Raw genomic sequence first — 24,707 nt, 5'->3', positions numbered from 1 at the left:
ATGTGTCAGACTGCATCATACATGACCATGTCATTTCCCAAATAATGGTCGATAAAAACAAATCTTGAATCTTTCTACATTAGCCTACAAAATGCATGTTCATGTACCACACACACACACACACACACACACACACACACACACACACTTCTCTCCCTGGCTCTCATGCTCTAGTTGTCTCCATTTAACCCAGGCCAGTGCGGCAGGCGCACAGACCAGACCGACAATGAACCCAGGATCAGCGGAGGCACTCTGTCCCGTCCTGGAGAGCATCCATGGCAGGTGTCCCTGCAGCACAGAGCCAAAGGCACATCTAATGCGTTCAGACATGCCTGTGGAGGTGTCCTCATCGCATCCTGTTGGGTCCTCACTGCTGCTCACTGCATGTAAGCTGCTCTAAATGCTAACATGTGGTAACATGAGCTGCTCTAAATGCTAACATGTGCTAACATGAGCTGCTCTAAATGCTAACATGTGCTAACATGAGCTGCTCTAAATGCTAACATGTGCTAATATGAGCTGCTCTAAATGCTAACATGAGCTGCTCTAAATGCTAACATGTGGTAATGCTGCTCTAAATGCTAACATGTGCTAACATGAGCTGCTCTAAATGCTAACATGTGGTAACATGAGCTGCTCTAAATGCTAACATGTGGTAATGCTGCTCTAAATGTTAACATGTGGTAACATGAGCTGCTCTAAATGCTAACATGTGATAACATGAGCTGCTCTGCTAACATGTGGTAATGCTGCTCTAAATGCTAACATGTGCTAACATGAGCTGCTCTAAATGCTAACATGCACAGGTGGTCTTAATTACTAACTTGCTTGTTTCTCCAGTAACAACGCCAAGGACATGCAGGTGGTCGTGGGGGGAGTGGACATCGGGAGCAAAGAAGAGTCAGACCAGGTCATCTCCGTGGAGAGAGACTTTGTTTATCTGGGTTACAGGATAATAAGCAACATTGGCGTTGCTACTAATGACATTGGTGAGGCCATTCATTTACTGTCTTCTTTTACATTGGTGAGGCCATTCATTTACTGTATGTCTTCTTTTCCAGACTAGCTGATTTCTTACCTTAATTTGGTGTTATCTATGTACGTCTCTGTACGTCTGTCTGTCTGTACGTCTGTCTGTCTGTCTGTCTGTCTCTGTACGTATGTCTGTCTGTCTGTACGTCTGTCTGTCTGTACGTCTCTGTACGTCTGTCTGTACGTCTGTCTGTATGTCTGTCTGTCCGTCTGTACGTCTGTCTGGCTGTACGTCTGTCTGTCTGTAAGTCTCTGTACGTCTGTCTGTATGTCTCTGTACGTCTGTCTGTATGTCTGTCTGTCTGTACGTCTGTACGTCTCTGTTCGTCTGTCTGTAAGTCTGTCTGTCTGTACGTCTGTCTGTCTGTACGTCTCTGTACGTCTGTCTGTACGTCTGTCTGTACGTCTGTCTGTCTGTATGTCTGTCTGTCTGTACAGTACGTGTGTACCAGTGTTGATTTCGTTGACTAAAACTAAGACGAAAAATGTTCGTCGACTACCTTTTTCCACTGACAAAAACTATTGGAAACTAAATTAAAACTAAGCTATGATGACTAAAACAGACTAAGTATACTGACAATTTCGTCAACAAATAAAAACTAGACTAAAATGTTAGGAAGGGACTAGTGGTTACAGGATAATAGGCAACATTGGCGTTGCTACTAATGACATTGGTGAGGCCATTCATTTACTGTCTTCTTTTACACTGGTGTCTAGAACAAGTGGTACAGGTGATGTTATCTAGATCAGGAGTTCTCAACCTATTTGGCTGGGGACCCCCGGAAATGCTTTGGCCATGTCTCACGACCCCCCTCCCCACCCCCGATACAAACCGACCCCCCCCCCCCCCCCCCCCCCCAAGGGGTCGCGACCCATGGGTTGAGAACCCCTGATATAGATAACGAGTGCTAGAGGTGAAACATGTCGTAAAACATACAGACATCTATGTATCGTCATTGCACTCGGTTTTGACCAGAGGAAGAGCCTTGGCTCGAAAACGTCGTCAATACATTTATATTTTGGAGCATATGGGTGTGCGGGTTCCCTTCTCAAAATAAAAGTTAAACTGTTTGGCATAATGTGATAGTTTGGACATGTGTAAATGGATGTACAGTCAGAGTATGCTAGTAATAAGTTATAGTTATTGTCACACTTTTTTTTCTTTTTCTGGAGTAACCTACCTAACTTCCGCTGTGATTGGCCGAGCTTTGCATAACGTTTGTAGTAGCTAATTTGCTGTGGTTGGTTACGTAACCAATCTGTGTTTTACATTGTTTATAAAGAAATAAATTCAAGCGTTAAATAAATATTCAAATGTATGAATTAATTAATTAATCTTTATTTCCGTGTCTTGTCGTTAAGACCCATCCCTTACGGGATTATAAGACACCAACAACATGAATAAACAATAAGACTTTTCTAGTGTTATGTACTATTCTGTTTACTTTAAAGTCAATTCCTTCTGTCGATCAGATTATACTAAGATCCCCTGATCCCCGGGTTCGAACTGGAAACCTTGCGTTTACGATCCAGTCACTCTACCCCTGAGCCACTGCCGTATTGTTATTTACTGTTCTATTCTGTTTACTGTGTCTCAGCATTACTCCAGCTGAAAGTCACCGATGACCCATTCTGTGCCACGGAAACCAGCTATGTTAAATATGCCTGTCTGCCAAACAAGCTCTTCCCCGATGGAAAGGAGTGTGTGGTCGCTGGATGGGGCGAAACTAAAGATGGTACGTATCCAACCACTAATCACACCTTAAATAAAAGCTGCACTAGTCTATATAAGGTATAATTGCCCATGTTACATGTATCGTATAATGTAGCAGGTATATGATGCCGTTTGTCTCTGGAGTTCTTTATTCTATTATTCCACTGTATCCTTCAATGTTCAAATGGCTTCCAGCAGTGTTAAACATTATCTTTCAATGTTCAAAAGGCTTCCAACACTGTTAAACATTATCCTTCAATGTTCAAATGGCTTCCAGCACTGTTAAACATTATCCTTCAATGTTCAAATGGCTTCCAGCAGTGTTAAACATTATCCTTCAATGTTCAAATGGCTTCCAGCAGTGTTAAACATTATCTTTCAATGTCCAAATGGCTTCCGCAGTGTTAAACATTATCTTTCAATGTTCAAATGGCTTCCACAAGTTTTAATCATTATCTTTCAATGTTCAAATGGCTTCCAGCAGTGTTAAACATTATCTTTCAATGTTCAAATGGCTTCAGTGTTAAACATTATCTTCCAATGTTCAAATGGCTTCCAGCAGTGTTAAACATTATCCTTCAATGTTCAAATGGCTTCCAGCAGTGTTAAACATTATGTTTCAATGTTCAAATGGCTTCCAGCTGTGTTAAACATTATCTTTCAATGTTCAAATGGCTTCCACAAGTTTTAATCATTATCTTGCAATGTTCAAATGGCTTCCAGCAGTGGTAAACATTATCTTTCAATGTTCAAATGGCTTCCAGCAGCGTTAAACTGTTAAGACTGAGTTGTGTTCTGAACCCAAATGCAACCACTCAAGAGGCAGGAAGACAGTGAAGAGCTTTATACCCTCATTTATCAATCGAGTGTAAAATCTGCCACAGATTCGAGTGCAGGTTTCGTAGTACACCCACGTCGCCACGGCATTTATAAAGTGATCGCAAACAGCTGATCCTTCCTTAATTTCGTTCTGACGTTAATAAATGTGACGGCTGAAATCTATCTGGCACGCCCTATGAAATCAAGCCTCGCCCTCGTTTTTGCGACCTGAAAACGGCAATACGTTTCCTGAAACCATGGTAACATGAAAAAATAGGTTTCTCCCGTGCCTTGCTGCGCCTCACCCCCCTCTCTCATACACACGCACAGACGCACAGCATGCACACGCAACTTGCAAGCTGCCCAACTAACTGGTGTGTTGTTAAATAAATAAAAAACGAACACCTGCATGAATTAAATAAAGTTGTAGGCCTACCCTGTCTGTTTCTCCTCTCGCTTCGCTTCCCTTATTGCTGCCCGCCTCACGGTCCTCACCCCCCGCACGCCACGCACGCACATATCGCAATTTGCAAGCAACTTTCACTGTGTGTTGTTAGTTGTATATTAAATTATTAAAGTATTTTTTATTTAATATACAACAAGATATATTAGTGAACGAAAACCTGAACCTGAACCATAATTAAATAACAAATAGGCACACACACGAACGGTGACACGCTGCTGTTTTGCAGGTGCTCCTCCTGTCCTGTCTGTCTGTCTCTTTCTATCACTGTGGTCCGTCCGTGACCAACTGCATGCACGTTCGACAGTCTATTCTATTTAGATTGCCTCGCAGTCGCTGCAGTGGCTGCAGGACTGTCAACTGTCAATTATATTAATGTGCAGCCAAAATATATGGTACTGGTGGTGGTGGGCTGACTGGCTGGGTTAGCCTATACCTATCGCCGATGCGGTTCCCATGCACTTGCGCTGGGCTGGCACGGCACATTTGACATTCCAGTGACACGTCAGGTTTATTAAACGAGGAGGAGATTGCATATACCGTAACTCCAGAAAGACAAGTGCTGTTGGCCTGCTGTGGCCATGCATGTTGGGACTCTCCGCAGCTGCATTGCACTATAGGCTACTTTCCAACGTCATGGAAATATTCCAGCACAGACAGCCCAAATCCGCATGTATGCCGCATGGACATACATGCAGCATGAGAGAGGCTATCATGTCGTCAAGGCAGTCATAATCAACGTTTATGTAGTGATTTCTGATTTGATCATTGATGAACGAATCATAAACATATGGATGAAGGCTTGCCGCTTGCATGTGTGCTGGTATGTGTTGGCGACGCACGCCGCGCGGTCCCGTCCTCCCGAGCCCCGAAAATGATCTTGCTTTTATCTGAACTGTCAAAACTGTCAAAACCTGTCTAAGCACTTATTTAAATGGTGAATGATTAAGTCCCTTACGCCTATAGCCTGCTAGTACTTACTACAAATAGGCAAGCTGTATGCTTGTCATTGTCACTTGGAAATAAAGGCGTGCAGTCCATTTATGCCTTTTTTTAATAAAATAAGCTAACACAATCATAAGCCGCATCACCGCATGCGCTCCAAAAAGTTGCTTGCATAACAAGGCCAGTAAATCACTGTTTGATTAAGCACAAACTAATACATTGTAAACATGTTATTGTTTTTAATTGCGCAATTTTAATTACTTGTAAAGTTGGAAATCTCTCCCTTTTTTTTACATACACATACCGTTTTATATTAACATTTTAGGAGAGAAAACATATGTTTAGATGCCTGTGACAGCGTGTCAGCAGTTCAGACAATGCTGCTCCGCTTGTGTAAGACAGAAAAAAATGCGTACGCCAGTTGAGGAGCAAACGTGGATTTTGAACGTTGTCACGTTCAATTTCAAGCTTTGGCGGAAATGGTAAATGTCAAAAATGTCGGCAATTTCGGCGTGCACACATATTTTGGCGTACGCACGGTTGATAAATGAGGGCCTTAATGTCCAAATAAAGCAGAATAATGACAATGTATAGATATATATATAAATCCATATAAATACATAAATACTCTATAGTATAACTAGGTAGATATGTATCTATGAGGATATATATAATATAACATATACTTAGGGGAAATCCAAGGGGGTAGTCGAAGACGAGCTTGTAGATCGGCAGCCAAACAAACAGTCCAGAACAAAGGGTTGACGAGCTCCAGGAGTGGCACGACAGATAGCCAGGTCTGGAGGATTAGAGGAACAAATTAGCAAGACAGCTAACACTGCAGCTAAAACACACAAAAAGCTCTACTGAGTACGGACAGCAACTGAGTAGGGAGAAACTGTACTTGCCAGGCGTTTCTATGGGAAGATCTGGCGAGGAGTGGAGGGAAGGCAGGGTTCTTGAAGACTCTGGTGATCATGGTTGAATGGAAACAGGTGTGCAGTGCCACACCCAGGCAGCTCGTCAGAGGGGGAGGGGAACACAGAGGTGGACCTGACTAGGTGGAAGAGCGGTGATGGCGCAGTGGGTTGTGCCCAGGAACGCCAGAAGTGGAAGGTTGGGGTGGAGGGTTCGAACCCGGGTTCGGAACCGTAACATAAACATTATCTTTCAATGTTCAAATGGCTTCCAGCAGTGTTAAACATTATCTTTCAATGTTCAAATGGCTTCCACAAGTTTTAATCATTATCTTTCAATGTTAAAATGGCTTCCACCAGTGTTAAACATTATCTTTCAATGTTCAAATGGCTTCCAGCAGTGTTAAACATTATCTTTCAATGTTCAAATGGCTTCCAGCAGTGTTAAACATTATCTTTCAATGTTCAAATGGCTTCCAGCAGTGTTAAACATTATCCTTCAATGTTCAAATGGCTTCTAGCAGTGTTAAACATTACCAAGGAAAGGTCATGATGAAGTGTCCAGTATCATGCATTTTGAGTTACCTTTGTACAACTGGAGGGTTTGGCCTAATGGTGGCACTAGAGAAAAGACTGCAGGTAACTATGTTCCGCAGTATGAACAAAAGGACATTTAGCCTATAGACCGATTCAGAAAGGGGTCCCCTGGTCGCAGCGAACGTATTTCCTGTAGGCAGAGACGACATATCTGCTGTGTAAACTCAGAGGTTTCTACTACATTGAATGGTAGAGTGACTGGCTCAAACGTTACTCTTTTACCTGCTTTTTACTAACACTAACTTCACAAAGATGCCCAGAACATCGGGATGAACCTGTGTAGTTTATAGCTGCTTGCCTGACGAAGCTCACGGCGAAACGCGTCGTGCTAATAAATAAGTTGATGCAGTAACAGCCAGGAATCTTGGTGTTGTCCTGGACAGTCAGCTCTCGTTCAAAACTCACATCACAGCTGTCACTCGATCCTGTAGGTTCACACTCTATAACATACGACGAATTAGACCGTTCCTCACCCAGGAATCAGCCCAGCTCCTAATCCAGACAACAGTCTTGTCAAAACTTGACTATTGTACCTCCCTCCTTACTGGCCTACCAGCATGTGCACTTAAGCCTCTCCAGCTGATCCAAAATGCTGCAGCTCGCTTGGTCTTCAACCAGCCAAAATTCTCACATGTCTCCCCCCTGCTCCGCTCCCTCCACTGGCTCCCGGTCGCTGCCCGCACAGAATACAAAACTCTGATGCTGGCATTCAAAGCAACCAAAGGTATGGCTCCCCCATATCTTGCAAGTATGATCGAACCCTACAAACCCTCCCGCTCACTCAGATCAGCCAACGCAGGGAAGCTGGAAGTACCCTCACTAAAAACGCCGGGACAACGCTCCACACGTCCCAAACTCTTCTCCCTTCTGGCTCCAAAACTGTGGAATGCACTTCCCATTGCAGTCAGAACTGCAGCATCACTCCCAATCTTCCGCCGTAGTCTGAAAACCCACCTTTTCAGACTCCATCATGGCCCATAGCACTTACCCCACCCCCTTAGATAGCAATTCTGTAGACTTAGATAGCATTTGATACAGACATTTGATACAGACTTAGATAGCAATTCTGTAGACTTAGATAGCATTTGATACAGACTTATAGCATGTTATGTAGACAGCATAAGTGCATTGTATGTAGTCATAGCACGTCATAGTACATATGTGTAGCATAGTAGTATAGATGTATAGCTTATATGTATAGTTTCATTATAGATATTCCACTGTTACTTTCTTAGCTACGCATGTTTCATGATAAATGTCTTTATGTGATGTATTCCCATGCTTTTTGTTCTTGCTTAATGTAAGTCGCTCTGGATTAAGAGCGTCTGCTAAATGCCTAAATTGTAAATGCCTAAATTGTAAGTTGTCCGTCTCTGTTCCCTGGAGTGTGCAGTTCTTTTTTGATGTCTATGCCTGCTAACTAGACTTGCACCTCCAACGGTTTTATATATATATATATATATCAGCACTATAATTGCATTGTATATAGTCATAGCACGCCATAGTACATATGTATAGCATAGTAGTATAGATGTATAGTGTATATGTATAGTTTCATTATATAGATTCCACTGTTACTTTCTTAGCTTACGCATGTTTCATGATAAATGTTTTTATGTGATGTATTCCCATGCTTTTTTGTTCTTGCTTAATGTAAGTCGCTCTGGATTAAGAGCGTCTGCTAAATGCCTAAATTGTAAAATTGTAAATTGTATCACAAATAGGCCATTCATTAAATATATATATATATATATATATATATATATATATATATATATATATATATATATACATTTATTTAATGAATGGCCTATTTGTGAGTGGCACCATAAAATTGCCGCCACTGCTATGCCCTGGCCCTATATGCTTTAATATATAACAATACATCGGGTGGTGAAGACAGCTGGAAGGATCATTGGTGCCTCTGTTCCCCCCTTGTTAGTGCTCTATAAAGAGTGCTGTGCCAGAAGAGCCACCAGCATCATTGGGGACCCCCATCATCCCTCCCACGGCCTGTTTATGCTCCTACCCTCAGGGAAAAGGTACAGGAGTATTAGGGCAAGGACAACTAGGACAACAGTTTTTTCCCAAGTGCAGTGAGGCTCATAAACAAACTGCGCCCCCTACGCCCCCTCCCCTGGCTCGGAAACGAGCTGCGCCCCCTCCCCCGGCAAAACTGAATGAAGCGTTGGATTGAACTGGACAAAAAAATGCACTTTTGGATGCACAACAGCACTTTTAAAAAAGCAGTGCTGGTAACCTTTTGTTCTTAACACATAGACTGCTACAGGTTCTAGCGGACCCTGGCTTACTGGTGCTGAAGGCTTAACATGGGCTTTTTGAACTTTTTGGGGGGCCCACAGCGAGGGGCCTCTTATAGCGAGAATCACAATCGCATAAATAAAAAGAAAGCCCAACTTGTCCACTTCAATTTAAAAAAAAAATTATGATTCTACCATCTTCCATTCTGGAGATATTGACCTTTTTCTAACACCTGCTTTTGCCTGCACGCTGCTTGTGAAAAAAAAACAACAGAGATATGGAGGCCTGAAGTTGACAGACATTTCAGTTCAGTTTTTTTAGTTCAAAAGACCGATATAAAATTGAGCACAAATAATATCCTATACAAACCATATACCGAATGAAAGCCCTGAATGTCTACTTTTAGGAGGAAAACAGTACACATTGTACACATATACAGTTTGTCACTAATTGGCTATTGAATGCAGCTTGCGCCCACCAGAGAACTTTAGAGAAGGCATGGACCCGAAGAACTATTATTCACAAAATAAGGCCTATAGCGACATGTACATACTATATACCGTATGAAACAGTAGACTCTCTGCTTTCATAAGAAAAATACCACCCAGAAAAATCACACCCCTGTGAAGTGAGCAGTGCAATTGCACTGCTCACTTCACAGGGGTGTGATTTTTATTATTATTACAGTATTAGTATTTTTCTTATGAAAGCAGAGAGTCGACTGTTTCATACGGTATATAGTATGTACATGTCGCTATAGGCCTTATTTTGTGAATAATAGTTATTCAGGCCCATGCCATCTCTAAAGTTCTCTGAAAAAGATAATTTTAGAGAGCATGGACCTAACAACTAAATATTCACAAAATAAGGCCTATAGCGACATGTACATACTATATACCGTATGAAACAGAATACTCTCTGCTTTCATAAGAAAAATACTAATACTGTAATAATAATAGAAATCACACCCCAGTGAAGTGAGCAGTGCAATGTTGCACTGCTCACTTCACAACATTGCACTGCTCACTTCACAGGGGTGTGATTTTTATTATTACGAGTAAGACGCGCGAACGCGGAAGGCGAACGCAGATCGTAAATTGCAATAACAATTAGAATAAATTACAGACATGATCTGCAGGGTGTCATAGTTAGTGCTTGGACCACGCCAGCTCCATATATGGTCACAAAAGACGCCATCACACTCATGTCACCATGACTCAGCCATAACCATATAAGGAGTCCCCAAAGCAGGACCACGCCATCACACTCATGTCACCATGACTCACAAATCACTCAGCTCCATATATGGGCACAAAAGGGCCAGGTCCACATATACAGTAAGCGGGACAGACAGACACACACACACACACACACACACACACACACACAGACAGACAGACAGACAGACAGACAGACAGACGTGATCTGCTAGGTCTCATAGTAAGTGCTCATTGCATTCGCAATTACAGTATTAGTTTTTTTCTTATGAAAGCAGAGAGTCTTGATGCACATTATCTGATCATAAAACGGACTTGGAAACTTTCTTCAATCGTAGCCCCATATGTGCCCTCTCCCTACGCTCATTGAACTCATTCTGTGATTCGAGCTACAAACAATCGCAGTAACGGGGGGGGGGGGGGCAACTAGGCTTTGAGGAAATGATCTTGCATAATCAACATTATTGTCGATTGTCGTGTGCCGCTCCAAACATGTCCAGACATACCACTAACCTCATCGATCCAGTCTCGCGTATCTATAAGGTGAGACGCGAGACTGGATCGGATTGTGTCTGGACATGTTTGGGAAAAAAAACAAGAAAAACAACGAGATGGATGCGGCAGCAGCACGTCAACGTATTTGGAAGAAAAAAAACGAGAAAGCACCACCTGTCGTTGCAAGACAAACACCCGTATGTTGCTGATAGACAGATAATAATCGATCCGATTTTGTCCTGCCGTTCATTTTATCACATTAGGTGCAGGGCAGGCTGCTCGACGGTGAGTTTATAATAGCCTGTTGTAACGAGAAAGGGGGATGGATTGGATGGTTGGATGCGCGCAGCGCAGCAGCGCAGCAGCAGCAGCAGTACGGCTTGCGATCAGCGACCAACGTATCATGGCGGGCCCTCGATAATGATGTGCAATCTGTCCATGACTAACTCCACATGTGTCTGGCAAACGTTACGTTATGAAATCAAATGCCGATCGTTGCAGGTTTATATACGGGCAGAGAGCAAATCGCGTTGTATCTTGTTCCGAGAATGAGAGCGCAAGCCTTGCAGTTGAAAGCAGTGGGGACTCGGGAGTGGGGGGGGAACTGCCAATGCGATCCAAGAGGAAGAGACCCCCCCCCCCACCATTCTCCCTCGGGAGAAACCATGTAGAAACAGGAGGGGAGGGGGAATCGAGTGTATTCACACAAACAAGAGCATTGTCCCATCCATTTTAGATCCCCTGACATCTGCGTTGGTCTATGCCGGACGGCCGTATCCATTACGTCGTACGTCCTCGCATAGACCAACCAATAGGCGGTGCCAGACGCTTCTCAGACCAACACCTCTTTTCAGCAGGGGGGGGTTTTAACTCTTTTTAGAGCCGATCGGTGTTACATTATGAGTTGTCCGGGCGCAAATATAGTTGAACCATAGTAATCAATAAAAAAACGTTTTTTGGACCATAAAACGTATAAAAACGTTATGCGCTTCTTGCGCTTGGCTATAATAAAACGTTTAAAAACGCTTTCAGCATTCTATGAGTTAAGGATAGCACCATGCCACTTTATTTATTTATAGGTTGTGCGTGGTGTTGGTAACTCTTAACTTTTCCATATGAATTGCACGTCATCATACATACTGGGGCTCTTTTTAAATGATTCTCCATGTTTGGTTTTAGTTTTTAGCTTGTGTTTTTAAATAGGCTCTATGTTTTATGTTGCACTGCCAATAACTGAGGGGAAACGATATTTCATGTTATTTTGTATAGTACATAGGAAAATGACAAATACAATTATTCTGATTCTGATTCTGAAAAGCGGAAATTAAATGTCCTAGAACGATTTTTAGCTGAGCTGTCTGTGTGTGTGTGTGTGTGTTCTTGTTCCTCAGCTGACAACCCACACAACATGTCACATGGCCAGCTTTCCGTGATGTCTGACGAGCGTTGTCAGGAGTTCCATAGCAACCTGGACAACACCATGATCTGTGCAGAAGACAAGTTGGGAAAAGTTGGCTCCTGTAGTGTAAGTGTGCGTGGGTGCGTGAGTGTATTAGGTCACCTTCACACCAAGATGTTATACTGCAACTTAAAATGAATCCTGTCGGCCATTTTTGGTTATTTTTCAAAACCGTCTTGCACTGGCGCGCTAGCGGCCACTATAGCACTGGTAATTATCCATTAAGGAAACAAAAAACACTGCAGTGTACAGTATATTTGGTCTGTGTCGTCTGTGCGTATAGATAGATAGATCTTTATTTGTCATTGCAACGTGTACAACAAAATTAAAAGTGCCAACCAATCAGTGCATCATATCACAAAACAACAAGCTAAAACAAAACACACATGACTTCTTGTTATTGCACAACCCCTGCAGCACTAATGCACAAACATGTAATTTTAGCTGTTATCGCACAACAAACCCTTAAAGGACCACTTCACCACTTTTCAACCTATGTTGTCCTCACTAATAATCATGAAAACAATGGTGCAATTTTTTTCTACTCGGTCTGTGTCTCATAGGAGGCCTGTGGGCAGATCAGAAACCGTCTTCCAGTGACATCATCGATGGGGAATACAAGCCAATAGAAACTGCAGGCTTTCTAGTCCTGAAAAGTTGCAATGCGAAAATGGAAACCATCATTCTCACGATAATGAAAATCGAAAGATTTTTGTAAATAAATCTTGTTTAAAAAAAAGATCTGCCTAATGATGATGTCACTGGAAGACGGTTTCTAAACTGCCCACAGCCGTCCTATGAGACACAGACTGAGTAGAAAAAAAAATCGTGCCATTTTTTCATGATTATTAGTGAGGACCTATTATATGAAGATAGGTTGAAAAGTGGTGAAGTGGTCCTTTAAGATAGCAGAGAAAACTAAAATGTGTCGCAGCAACAGATCATTTTTTTGCAGCATTGAGTGCAACTACCGCTGTAGAGGGTTTAGAGCAGCAGGCTCAGCACACAGCCCTGTGGGGAGCCGGTACTGAGGCTGAGGGACGTAGATAGATGCTGTCCAACTCTCACCCTCTGACATGCGACCAGACAGGAAGCTCTTAATCCACATGCAGTTGTTGTGTGGAAAACCCAGTTGTATGGAGCACTGTCACTGTGTGTGGGGATCCGAGTGAGGACTTTCTTCAAAAAGCCTATAGGCCTACTTCAAACTTCAACACATAGCTCAGCATGATCTATGATCTATAAACTGTAGCAAACATGGCATATTAATAATACATTTATATAATGATTGGATCATCTATGTTTATGGGAGTAGGCTATTATAAAGAATTGGCGCTCCCGTCTCTGCTGTGCCTCTGCAATGTGCCCAAAAGAACACACACACACACACACACACACACACACACACACACACACACACACACACACACACACACACACACACACGTCCAGTCCACGTCTCCCGACGACACATTGCATCGGGTATGTTACCCTTTGCGTTCTAACTATTACTCACAGTATAATTTTAACACCATATATTTGACTGTGTAGTTCATGAATTGAACACATTGATAAAGTGCCTTGCTGCGGTTCCTTGCTATACAGCGCAGCGTGAACGCAAACGCAGCAAATTGTATTATGCAAGAATGATTGAAACTCCACCCCCCAATCGCATCGAGTGTACCGAAGTAGAGGTGAAGTAGAGATGTGAATGCGACCGAGTGTTGTAGTCGTGTCCACCTAAAGTGACGCACACACGCATATATATTATAGTTTACTGGTGTATAAATAGTAGTATAGGAAACATTTTGTAGATCTTCTCAAGGAATGCCTTGAATGTAAAGGTGTAGTAGGCTATAATAGAATGAAAGGATGAATTTAAAGGTGTAGTAGGCTATAACAGAATGAAAGGATGAATTTAAAGGTGTAGTAGGCTATAATAGAATGAAAGGATGAATTTAAAGGTGTAGTAGGCTATAACAGAATGAAATGATGAATTTAAAGGTGTAGTAGGCTATAACAGAATGAAAGGATGAATTTAAAGGTGTAGTAGGCTATAATAGAATACATCCTTACATCCTGTCTCTTAGGGGGATTCTGGCGGACCCCTGATGTGCAAGGAAGATGGTGTTTACTACATGGCAGGCTTGGTGAGCTTTGGGACCGCCACATGCGGTGCTGCCAGACCCGGCGTCTACGCCAACGTCCACCGATATGTGGAATGGATCTCTGGCTGCATCGCTCACAATGGATATCCATGCTGGACACAGAGTGTCCCTGTGAAGGATGACTATGACTATTCCTTAGACTTAGAGTATATACATACAAAAGCACCACTTTAGCCCTATATGTATTTCGGCCTTATGAAAGTAGCAGATCTATACACGCTCACAATGTGTCGCAGTGTGAGCTTGTAGATCGGCTATTTTACTTTTGGTACTTAACTCATTTATTGCCAGATTAATTTTGCTCACTCTGTCCTGTTTAATAAGGGAATAATACTCAAGTGAGTAGAGTTTTTTTTACGTTTTCCCACCCTTGATAAGTGAAGTAAAAATAAAACTAATGTGATACTGTAGATTTCATTAGTTTTATTTCCCCTCGTTTGGGACACCATATATATTTTGTGGCATAACTTCACGATTATGATTAGATTAGATTAGATGTCTTTATTATCCACAAGGGGAAATTGTTTTGTTCAGGTCAATGCATACATTCAGGAGTCAGGACAATACATACAGGACAATAAATAATTATACAATATTATGTTGCAGCACATGACCTGGATGCTCCCTCATCAAGCTCAAATCTCAATATTATCCTCATAAATATATAGATAATCAAGTTATTCATTTCTGTTATTTGAGTTTTTTGGTTACAGTCAATTTATACTACAGTATTTGGCTCCACCTATGTGCATCTTATGTGATCTTATATGTGAAGTGTATCGGAAATCCATGGCCGATCATGCCATTTTTAAATGATCAGATCGGGAGCACAAAAATGTTATTGGGACATCCCTAGTATATGATATCCATATCATGATATTAGACTGGATATTGTCCGTGATTTGGGATATTGTACTATTGTGATATTGAATAGGAGTTGCATAAAAATATAATTTTCGGATGGGGAAAAATCGGTATCGGCAGATACTCAAAATTAAAATGATCGGAATCAGATCGGGAGCAAAAAAGTGTGATCGGGACATCACTATCCATAATGTTGAAAAGCCCAAGGCAGAAGACCTTCAACTCTTACTAAATGTTGCTCAACAGAGAGATGATTATGTTCATAAAACCGTGGCCCACGGTTTATGAGTAATGAGCAAGTTGCAAATGTTGAGTGAGAGCATGCCTGCACCAGTCTCATCAAGAAGACTGAATAGGGTTGATACAACATTGTTTAACATACAAAGAGATTGTTTCATTTGTGTGAAGGCCAGTACAAGACCAGAACATCTGATAGCCATTATATGGTACTGGTGTGTGTACCAGAGACTTAAGGTCCTTCATGCAGCATCAGAAAGGTTGATGAAGTTGTACATCATCTGCTCCTCTCGTACCCAGATCTCTTTGTGTATGATGACAAATATATATAATACCGGTAATATGCCGGGGCGGTAGTGCCTCAGGGATAGAGTGGCCAATAGAGCGGCTGGATGGAGAAGCGTGAGGTTCGCAAGACAAATTTCAGTGTGAACTAACAATATACCGGTAGTACTATACCATATTCTCAGTTCGATCAAGGGCTCCCCCAGAGTTAGACTCTGAACCCCTAATTGATCCCGATGTGCAGGTCGTTGCCTTGTATGGTTTCCTCTGCCATCGGTGTGTGACTGAATGTGTGAATGTAATGCACAATCTATGTAAAGTGCTTTGGATAAAAGCTCTATATACTGTAAATGCACCAATTTCCATTTACGGTATATAAACTCCTTGATTGTTATGATGACATATGATGACATACTGAAGACACTGATTCTGAGGAAGAAGATGATATTGTCTAAATACAAACCCTGGAAACATACAGCATTACAATTTGTAGAACATGGAAAGTCTGATGTTGCATGCTCTAAAAGTGTGCCCATGGGAAATGGGCACAATGAGAGAAGATGAAAATATCCAAGAAAATCCAGAACTACTACATAGACCTGCAGATATATCGATGAAGAAAACCATGGACCAGTGTCTTCAGTATGTCAACTCTTATTTATTGAAAGTGATGACTTGTCATCATCACTTTCATTTATTTAAAGAAAAATGTTAACTACTTCAGTGAGATTAATAAAAGCTTTGACATAGATACTGGTCTGCTGTTCTAATTCTTTGTTTTATAGCTGCTATATTTCGTTTAGAGATATAGGGCTGTATTTTGCGTGTCTTAAGTACCAGGTCTTATTCCCTAACTTGAATAAACTAAAGACCTGGAGGCGTGATCAATGCCATTTGGCTATTCTGAGTGGCCAAAGAGCATTGATCACGCCTCCATGTCTTTAGTTTACTCAAGTTAGGGAATAAGACCTGGTACTTAAGACACGCAAAATACAGCCCTTAGTGTTTTAGGTAGCATTTATGATATTTGTCATGTGCAAAGAGATCTGGGTACGAGAGCAGCCAATGTACAACTTCATCAATCTTTCTGATGCTGCATGTGAAGGCCCTGTCTCTGGTACTCTGACCAGTAGTCCTGGTTTTGTCTATGAACTGATTGAAACAATCAATCAATTGTGCTGGCCTTCCCACAAATGAAACAATATAACAATGTTGTACCCTATTCAGTCTTCTTGACGAGACTGCATGCTCTCACTCCTGTCTTACTGGAGTAGTTCTCAACATGATATATGATGAGGAGAGTATATTGAATTTGGGTTTGCCAGGGTTTTATGAACATCATCTCTCTGTTGAACAACAGTTATTATGTGTTGAAGGTCTTCTGCCATGGGCTTTATACATTATGGGTCTTGTTTCGTGCCTTTTTCTAACTGTTTAGCAAAGATGATACAAAGATTTGGATCCAATATTCCATTTTGGTAAAATTTTAAAGATACACTTCAGAATTTGTACAGTATCTATGTTGTGCATTGCGCGCACTATTTTTTAGGCTATAGTATATGTGCAGTAACCATATTACAAGTGATACTAATTAAGTCTATTTTCCATTCTGGTGAAATAGTGTCAGGGCATGGTTCTGCTATTGTCAGTGTAGAGTAGACTACTGGACAGGCAGTAGGCTCTGTTACACTAAGATAACTAAATGCTAGGTCACTCTCCATGGGTGGGGGGTCCCCAGTTCAAATATGATTACTTTGGGGGGGGGTCACAGCCTGAAAAGGTTGAGAACCACTGATATGTAGACTAACTGAATATTCCTAAAATTGCTAGCCTACCACCTTGATATAAAATAAAAATGTTGTAACTTGCTTATGTAACTATTCATTGATTCACTCGTATACCAAAATCCTTTTGGAGAAAATAAAAAAATCACACCTGTGTGAAGTGAGGGGCACTCACTTCGCATTATCGTAACGTTTGGATAGTTGGTGTCAAGGTGATGTAAGATTGCTCAGGAGTTGCTGATGTCTGCTCAGGAGGTTTGAGTGCTCAGACCGAACGCGCCTCAAGGGGTTCCCTCAAATTTGGTCCAGCCCGGGGGCCCTCAGCAAGGTAAATCCGGCTCTGTTGTTGAGTTTAACGTTGTTTAATAGAAGCAGATCAGAAATGCAATTTGGATTAATGGGATGTCAACGGATGGTATTGCAACTCTAGATTCATCCCATTTAAAAAGAAAATCTAGTGTTACTGTGTTGCAAACTGCAGCTAGGTAGGTACTAGCCGATCTACATCTACACATTGTGAGCTTGTAGATCAGCTATTTTATTGGGGGGGGGGGGGGTGGGGGGGGCTGTAAGGCATCAATTATACTATAATGCTACCCATGCAGTAGTTCACCCTGCAGCAACAGAACACATTACAGATACCAAGTTACAGCAATGACACTACTGCATGGGGTCTAGTCTATCTACTTTGTTATAGCAAATGCTCCACAACAACACAGTGAAACAGTGAACAGTGAAACATTCCTTTAAATTCTGACAGTGACATGAATCACTCATCATGTACTTAATTATCTGTTTTGAATCTCAGGTATGTTTCCATTGCATAGTTGTCTCATCAACCTAGAGTACACACCTTAATGAACTGACACCAACTATTTAAGCTACGTTGACAAACAAAACTTGTTTAGCCTGTAGAACTTCCTGTCCCCAAGTAACACTGTCCTCTGAAAGGCCATCTGCAATAATTCACCATTCACCTTTGCAGCTAAGGGTCCCTTTCTCGGACTGCAACTGTACTTACTGTATAAGACCCATTTATTGAAATCCCAACATGGAATATACTTGGACCATGCATTATGCCACATATAATGCCTGTCTCAGGACGGCCACCTGCCAGAATACAGTGGATAACTTCCCAGTCTTGCTGGGTAAGTTAGTTGGGTAACTATACAGTATATCCAACTACTTTAACCCAGACATCCTGATTTTGGGCATGTCATTATAGGCTAAGAAGAAAGGACAATTGTTGTAGCTTTTCCCCAAAAATAAGTTTTGATAAGTGACTTATTTTAAAATGTGTAGCGCAGTGGAATAGAGTAGACAATATATGACACGTCAAGAGTCTATTAGTACTGTAGGCTATACATTTGTGTTCTGGTGATATCATTGATCACTGGTGCTGGTCTCTGTACGTGATGGACAACATTTTTTTCATGTAAATTGGGTTCTGGAGAGCCCGCTCAATACCCTGATGGATCTTCCCCCGACTATCAGCGTAGAAGAGGCATCTATTTGGATTATGGTTACAGGATTTCTGCTGATTGGGCTGTGCATTGGTCTTGTTTACCAAAGAATTGGAAAATGGCAACGCTGAACGGAGCCCCTATGCTGCCTGCCATGCCGAGCTGGGCAGGGCACTTGGGGAGATGCATCAGAAGATGGACACGATCTTGGAACAGGCCAGCCCTGCAGATGCATCAGAAGATGGACACGATCTTGGAACAGGTCAGCGCCCGAGAGCCATGACGGACAGAGAGCCATAACGGACATAGAGGTGAAATAGCCATATTGCTATACCTCGCTCTAAACATGAATCTGGATTCCCCCCCCCAATTGACAATCTCCACAAGAAGAGACAGCGAAGAAAGGATCCTCTGCCCCCCCCCCCCCCCACCTCAACCCCCACCCTCCCTGACACCTGTTGTTGTGTCTTCAGACTATGGGCCGTGTTCGTTTCCACTGAACTCGCCATGATAACGCAGGACTTTGAGGCAACGTGACATGACCTTGGGGAGATATGCCAGGAACACACACTTACACAAACACATGGGAAATGAACTTTCCACCGAACTGTTCTCATGGACACACATGTCTTACACACAACCGCCTTCTACCCCCCCCCCCCCCCCCCCCCCGGCAGCTAGGTATCTTTTTTTTCCTCCCCCCGCGCAGCCCATCCCTTCGATGGCTTGCGTAGGAAGAGAGCTTTTTTGTGCCTGGCCCAAGCCCCCGACCCTAAACAAACCCCCCACCCAAGCTTCCGTGCCTACACAATGCAACTGTATGTGTTATGATGTCTTCATCCCCCCCCCCCTCCATCTGCTTCCCCCCCCATCCCCCATTCTCTCTTTCTTTCTTTTTTTCTATGATGCAAGAAAGATGTATTTGGCGCTGCACTGTGGCGACATGGACTAGGGCTACGCTTGCATGCGGGCCCTTTGTCTAAGACAAATTTCTTCCTCGGGAGACTAATAAAGTATACAATACAATACAATACAATCACTTGTTTTGCATGTCCGTGGCAAAAATAAAACATTAATGCAAATGTCGATCACATGCACAAGCTGGCATAGTGATGCCCCCGGGTGCAGATAGCTGCTGTACTATCATGGTTATTGGTGGTGAAGGCAATACTAATAATGTTAGTCTGGATATATCAAATCCTGTGTTGAGGATCACACAAGAATAGCATGCACTTTATGAACAAAATAACACCCAAACCAGACAATTAATTAAAAGGTTTCATAATTACAGTCTGCTTGAGGTGTAATGCCGCTTTAAACAAAATAGCACACAGTGGCACTGGTACATATCTGAACTCATCTTCTCCTCCTACAGTGCGTGTCAACCACATTACCACATACCAATCGTTGCATATGCAGCATGGTTATTGTTATGCGTACACCGTACACACCCATGGTACTGTGCCAAGATAACTCACAAATCAAGTTAAACGCACGCACAGGCAGTCAAGTTGTCTACCGATGTTAACCATCTCAAACCCTCACCCTAACCTAACCTCCCACGGGACAGCACACCTAGACCTAACCTAACCCTTAACGCACCCCTCACCAACCTTAATCCGGTTGTCTTAACGCACCCCACACCAACCTTATGTCTAACCAAAGGATGCCTCCCGAGCCACTTCCAATGTGATTGAACTATAGGCTCTGGGACTGACAAATATTAACCCCAATGTTGAGTAAATCAACAAAGGTGTGGCAGCACCAGGAGAGTGTGACCCAACTTAATGTGTTTTAAGAGTCTGTTTAATTATTTAATAATTTCGTTTTATGAAGGTTTACAATTAATACTGTCAATTAATTGCACTAGCAAAGTGTAACATGCAGTGAGGACGGAACGTTTGTTCTAGCCCAGGTTCTCTGGGGTCCCAATATAAGGAGTGCAGCTTCCGGTTCCCCTCAGTTACATTCTGGAAAGAAAAGCAACACTCATTGCTCCGTCTTTATCCCCGTTTATTCAGGTTCAGTTTTATTAATGAGGTACTCAGCAGCCCTGAGACCCGTAACAGAGGCTTGTCATGTCAGCTGTCAATCAATCAACTCAATGAAGGCCAATGGAAGACGATTTATTGGGCTGTAAAACAATATGCCCATTTTGACCTATTTTGTTTTTCTCGCAAATATTTGATGCTGCTGCTTTAGATTCTACCAGCAGAGGCCGACAGCAGAGCATACCCTGCTCTACGCAGGGTATGGCAGCATCCTGGGTCCTAAGGCCTTCAGGAGGATGAAACCCTGTACTGGCATAAGCCAGTTGGATGGCCTCCTGCACAATATACCGGGAAAGCCATACTTTAGTAATATGGGTTTCCTTTAGCTCTGGTACCCCATGTCACAAATACCCATACCGTTCCTGAAGGGAGATGTCTTGGTCATGTACAGTCTGAATATTTCATATATTTTGTCAGGTGTGCGCTGTGAACAACAAGTCTGACTCAGCCTTTTTACACATTACCACATTTAACCAGACAAAGAAGGTAAAAAAATATATATATACAAGGAACAAGGAACTGAAAAATTATACTCTGGGAAATCGAAACAATAAAGTTCCTTTAAGGACAGTTCCGTGAGTGCTGGTATTGTCTTGTTTAACAGGTTTTTCTCAGACTGTGCACCCGATGAAAGACATTAAGATGAATTGCAGTCGTGCCTGCTTCCTTGATGAGACGCTGAGACGAGAAAAAAGGACGAGACGAGAAAAAAAATGCGATGAGAAATAAAAGACGAGACGAGAGAAAAAAGACGAGACGAAACGAGACGAGAAAATAAGACGAGACGAGAAAAAAGATGGAGAAAAAAAGACGAGACGAGCTGTTTTGGGGGGAAATAGTACCATCTAATGGCAATTTCATTGGAAAAAAATGCTGTCTGTATTATTATTATTATTATTATATTCTCTTATTACACTATTATACGTATTACACTATTACACTAATATACTTATTACACTATTACATTTATTACACTTGCACTTATCGGATTGAGGGAACATAGGGCTGAGGGAACATAGGTTCTGTTTTTAAATGGGAGAACATACTAGGGCTGAGGGAACATAGGCATGACCCCGGTTGGAGCTAGCCGCAATTTGCAACTCTAGATTTTTTTATAATGGGATGAATCTAGAGTTGACTCCCCACTCATCCAATTTGGTTTGCGGTTTGGAAGCACTCGTTTTTGTTAACGGGTCGCGCTGCTGCCTCCTGCATTATGTGCAAATTCGAAACAGGTGGTACGCAGGACCGTTCAGTGACATACGACGAGTGCTTCCAAACTCCAGCACTTAGAAAAAGAATCACCAGCACAGAATTTCTTGACAGAAAGTAGCTCATAACATGTCTACGTGGATTTTTTATGAAAAACAAGATTGGCAGATTGAAAGAGGATAATTCTAGCTTGGACTACAGCTGCAATGTTTGTGAGTTTAACGTCGTTTAAGACAAGCAGATCGCAAACCAAATTGGATGAGTGGGGAGTCATCCGAGTCAATGGAGCTAGGGTATTGCAACTCTAGATTCATCCCATTATTTAAACTGACTTAAGCTTGCCTTAGCTAAAGTAGTGGCTGCCTCAAACGTGTGCAAAAAAAGTGGTTGAAATAACAAACCTGCTCTATGTAGTTTGATGCCTGGCTGTAAAATCACGTCCAGCAGTTTGTCTCGTCTCTCCAGCAGAGTCTCTATCTCTCTCTGGAAGAGGCTGCACATTAACTGTTCCACCGAACTGAGGCGCTCGTTGACAACACACGATATGTCCTCTCTCACCGACGCCATGTGTTCATTTATCGACAGCCGTAGAGACTCTATTTGAAACATCTTCACTCGTTTTTGAGACATTTTTCACCACGCTCTTTGTTGCTCGGCTCACCGTACCAAATCGCAACTGATAAACATTAGGCAACCAGACACATTAACTTCCGGGTCAACACAGTTCCTTATTACCGATCGCCCCCTGGTGGAAGAAAGTAGCCTAATATTTGAAGCGTTTAGCCAAGTAGACCAGGGGTGTCGAAATAGCCAAAATATACTAATAAGTAAGGCTGCATGATATATCGAACATGTACATCAGAGTGGAGAATATACGTAAATCAAGTTGAGCAAAGCCACTCTTCTCTGCCCCTCTCTCTAACAGACGCAGTTAAGTGTTAACGATCGCTTGTTAAGTGCCTGCCAGACAGACAATCAGATGAAATGAAGGCAGGTGTAGAGTAGAGTGTAGAGTAGACTAGTGAACTGAACATGTTCTCTTTATATCAAGTACTTCATACCAGCCTGAAACTACACTTGTTGTAACTACAAATTACAACAAGTGAGTAAGTGACTATCTCTCTTCTATATCTATCTCCCCAATTTCCACTGAGATTATGGGGTGAATGAATGTGGCCAGACCCATCTTCTCTTTCTGTCATAGTGACATTGTCCTGCATCAGATCATGTCCAAATCAGGTTCTCCAATCTCCAGTAGCCTCTTCAGTTTTTGGTGCAACCACTCCCTTACGGAGCTATGTGTGTGGCTGGCTGGGTCTGAGCACTATGTGTGTGGCTGGCTGACTGGCTGGGTCTGAGCACTATGTGTGTGGCTTGCTGGCTGACTGGCTCGGTCTGAGCATATAGATAGATAGATATATATTATAGCAGTGACTGACTGAGACATTGAGCGTGCGTCCGCAACTGGTTGTGGCCCCCATCAAGTGACCTTTTGACCAATGCGGCCCTCGCCCCAAGTTGAGTTCGACACCACTCTACTAATTTAGTAGACCATAGATAAGCAAGCTAAATGGCTCACCCGCGTTCTGACCAATGCAGAGCAACGTTGCCACGTGGCGGCCATCTTACCTCGGGCAGCATAACATTGTGTCTATGGGGCATGTACTTTTAAATAACCATAACTTGCTCAATGTTGTTATAAACATTAGAGGCGTCCGCATACTTATATGCTTTTATACAACGTTCATATAAAAAACAAAATTAAGCAGATAAGCGTCCTGAATCATAGCCGCATGTTGACGTTTGTAATAAACGAACCCGTTTGTAAATCCATCAAGATTTGAGCGAGTTATGACTGTTTTTGTTTTGAGCTGCCATTGAACATACATATAGGCCTACTAGCCCCGAAGCAAGATGGCCACCAGGTGAACTACGTCAGAAACTCCGCCTTGAGCCATCTAGCCTTATATGTCTATGAAGTAGACGCTAGACAGACCTCCTAGGTTAGGGCTAGGGGGAGAGCAACAGACTGACCTCATGGTTCCTTCAATGCATCTATGTTCCCTGCTTACCCAAAAAGGTTCTATGTTCCCAGGGTTCTATGTTCCCCACTCAACAAAAAAAAGGTTCCATGTTCCCCATTTACCTATACAATGTTCTATGTTCCCCATAGACGCCTTAACAGACGACTCACACTGATAAGCATCAGCATGCGCGCGCATAGCGGCAGCACAAGAACCCTTCCTCTCATAAGATGCAAAAAATCAAACTTTCAGATGGTGTTTTTCTCCCAGTGTGGAGTAAGAATGATTAGGATTTTTATTGTGATCTCTCGCCCTTGAAATATATAATCCTTGGTTTCTGTTGTGTTTGAACAATAATAGCAATTCAAAACCACACCTCCAGTTGCTGTCATAAGAACGGGAGGTGCACTCATGATCACGGCAGCAGAGCCTATTTGTGCACGGCGGCACGCGCACCTGCAGCCAAGCAAGTATAATTTATGCTTCGTCCCGCGATGGTGTCACGCACGCAGACCTCTACGTGCGACCTCTCTCTCTTTTATATATATATACACAGTATATATATATATATATATATATATATATATATATATATATATGGCCATATATCTCTCTCCCTATGGGGAACATAGGGATGACCCCAGGAAGGATACTAAAAGTAACACAGATGAACACTGTCAAAACATGGACATACATTTT

The 24,707-nt window shown here is 42.4% G+C and overlaps 1 protein-coding gene across 1 annotated transcript; it reads left to right on the top strand.

The window, feature by feature from the left end:
• Positions 1-19,258, top strand: LOC308318772 (chymotrypsinogen A-like; the record flags this gene model as incomplete). Its single annotated transcript, XM_080768401.1, has 7 exons — positions 1-4; positions 194-386; positions 841-989; positions 2,631-2,768; positions 11,853-11,986; positions 14,011-14,234; positions 19,195-19,258. The coding sequence occupies 7 exons, from the start codon at positions 1-3 to the stop codon at positions 19,256-19,258; spliced, it is 906 nt and encodes a 301-aa protein (XP_080624527.1).
• Between the last annotated feature and the right edge of the window lie 5,449 nt (positions 19,259-24,707).

Source organism: Protomyctophum bolini (assembly GCF_963924005.1).
Source record: "Protomyctophum bolini genome assembly, chromosome: 7".
NCBI lineage: Eukaryota > Metazoa > Chordata > Actinopteri > Myctophiformes > Myctophidae > Protomyctophum > Protomyctophum bolini.
The sequence above is the reverse complement of the archived record's forward strand: the minus strand, read 5'-3'. Positions and strand labels throughout refer to the sequence as shown.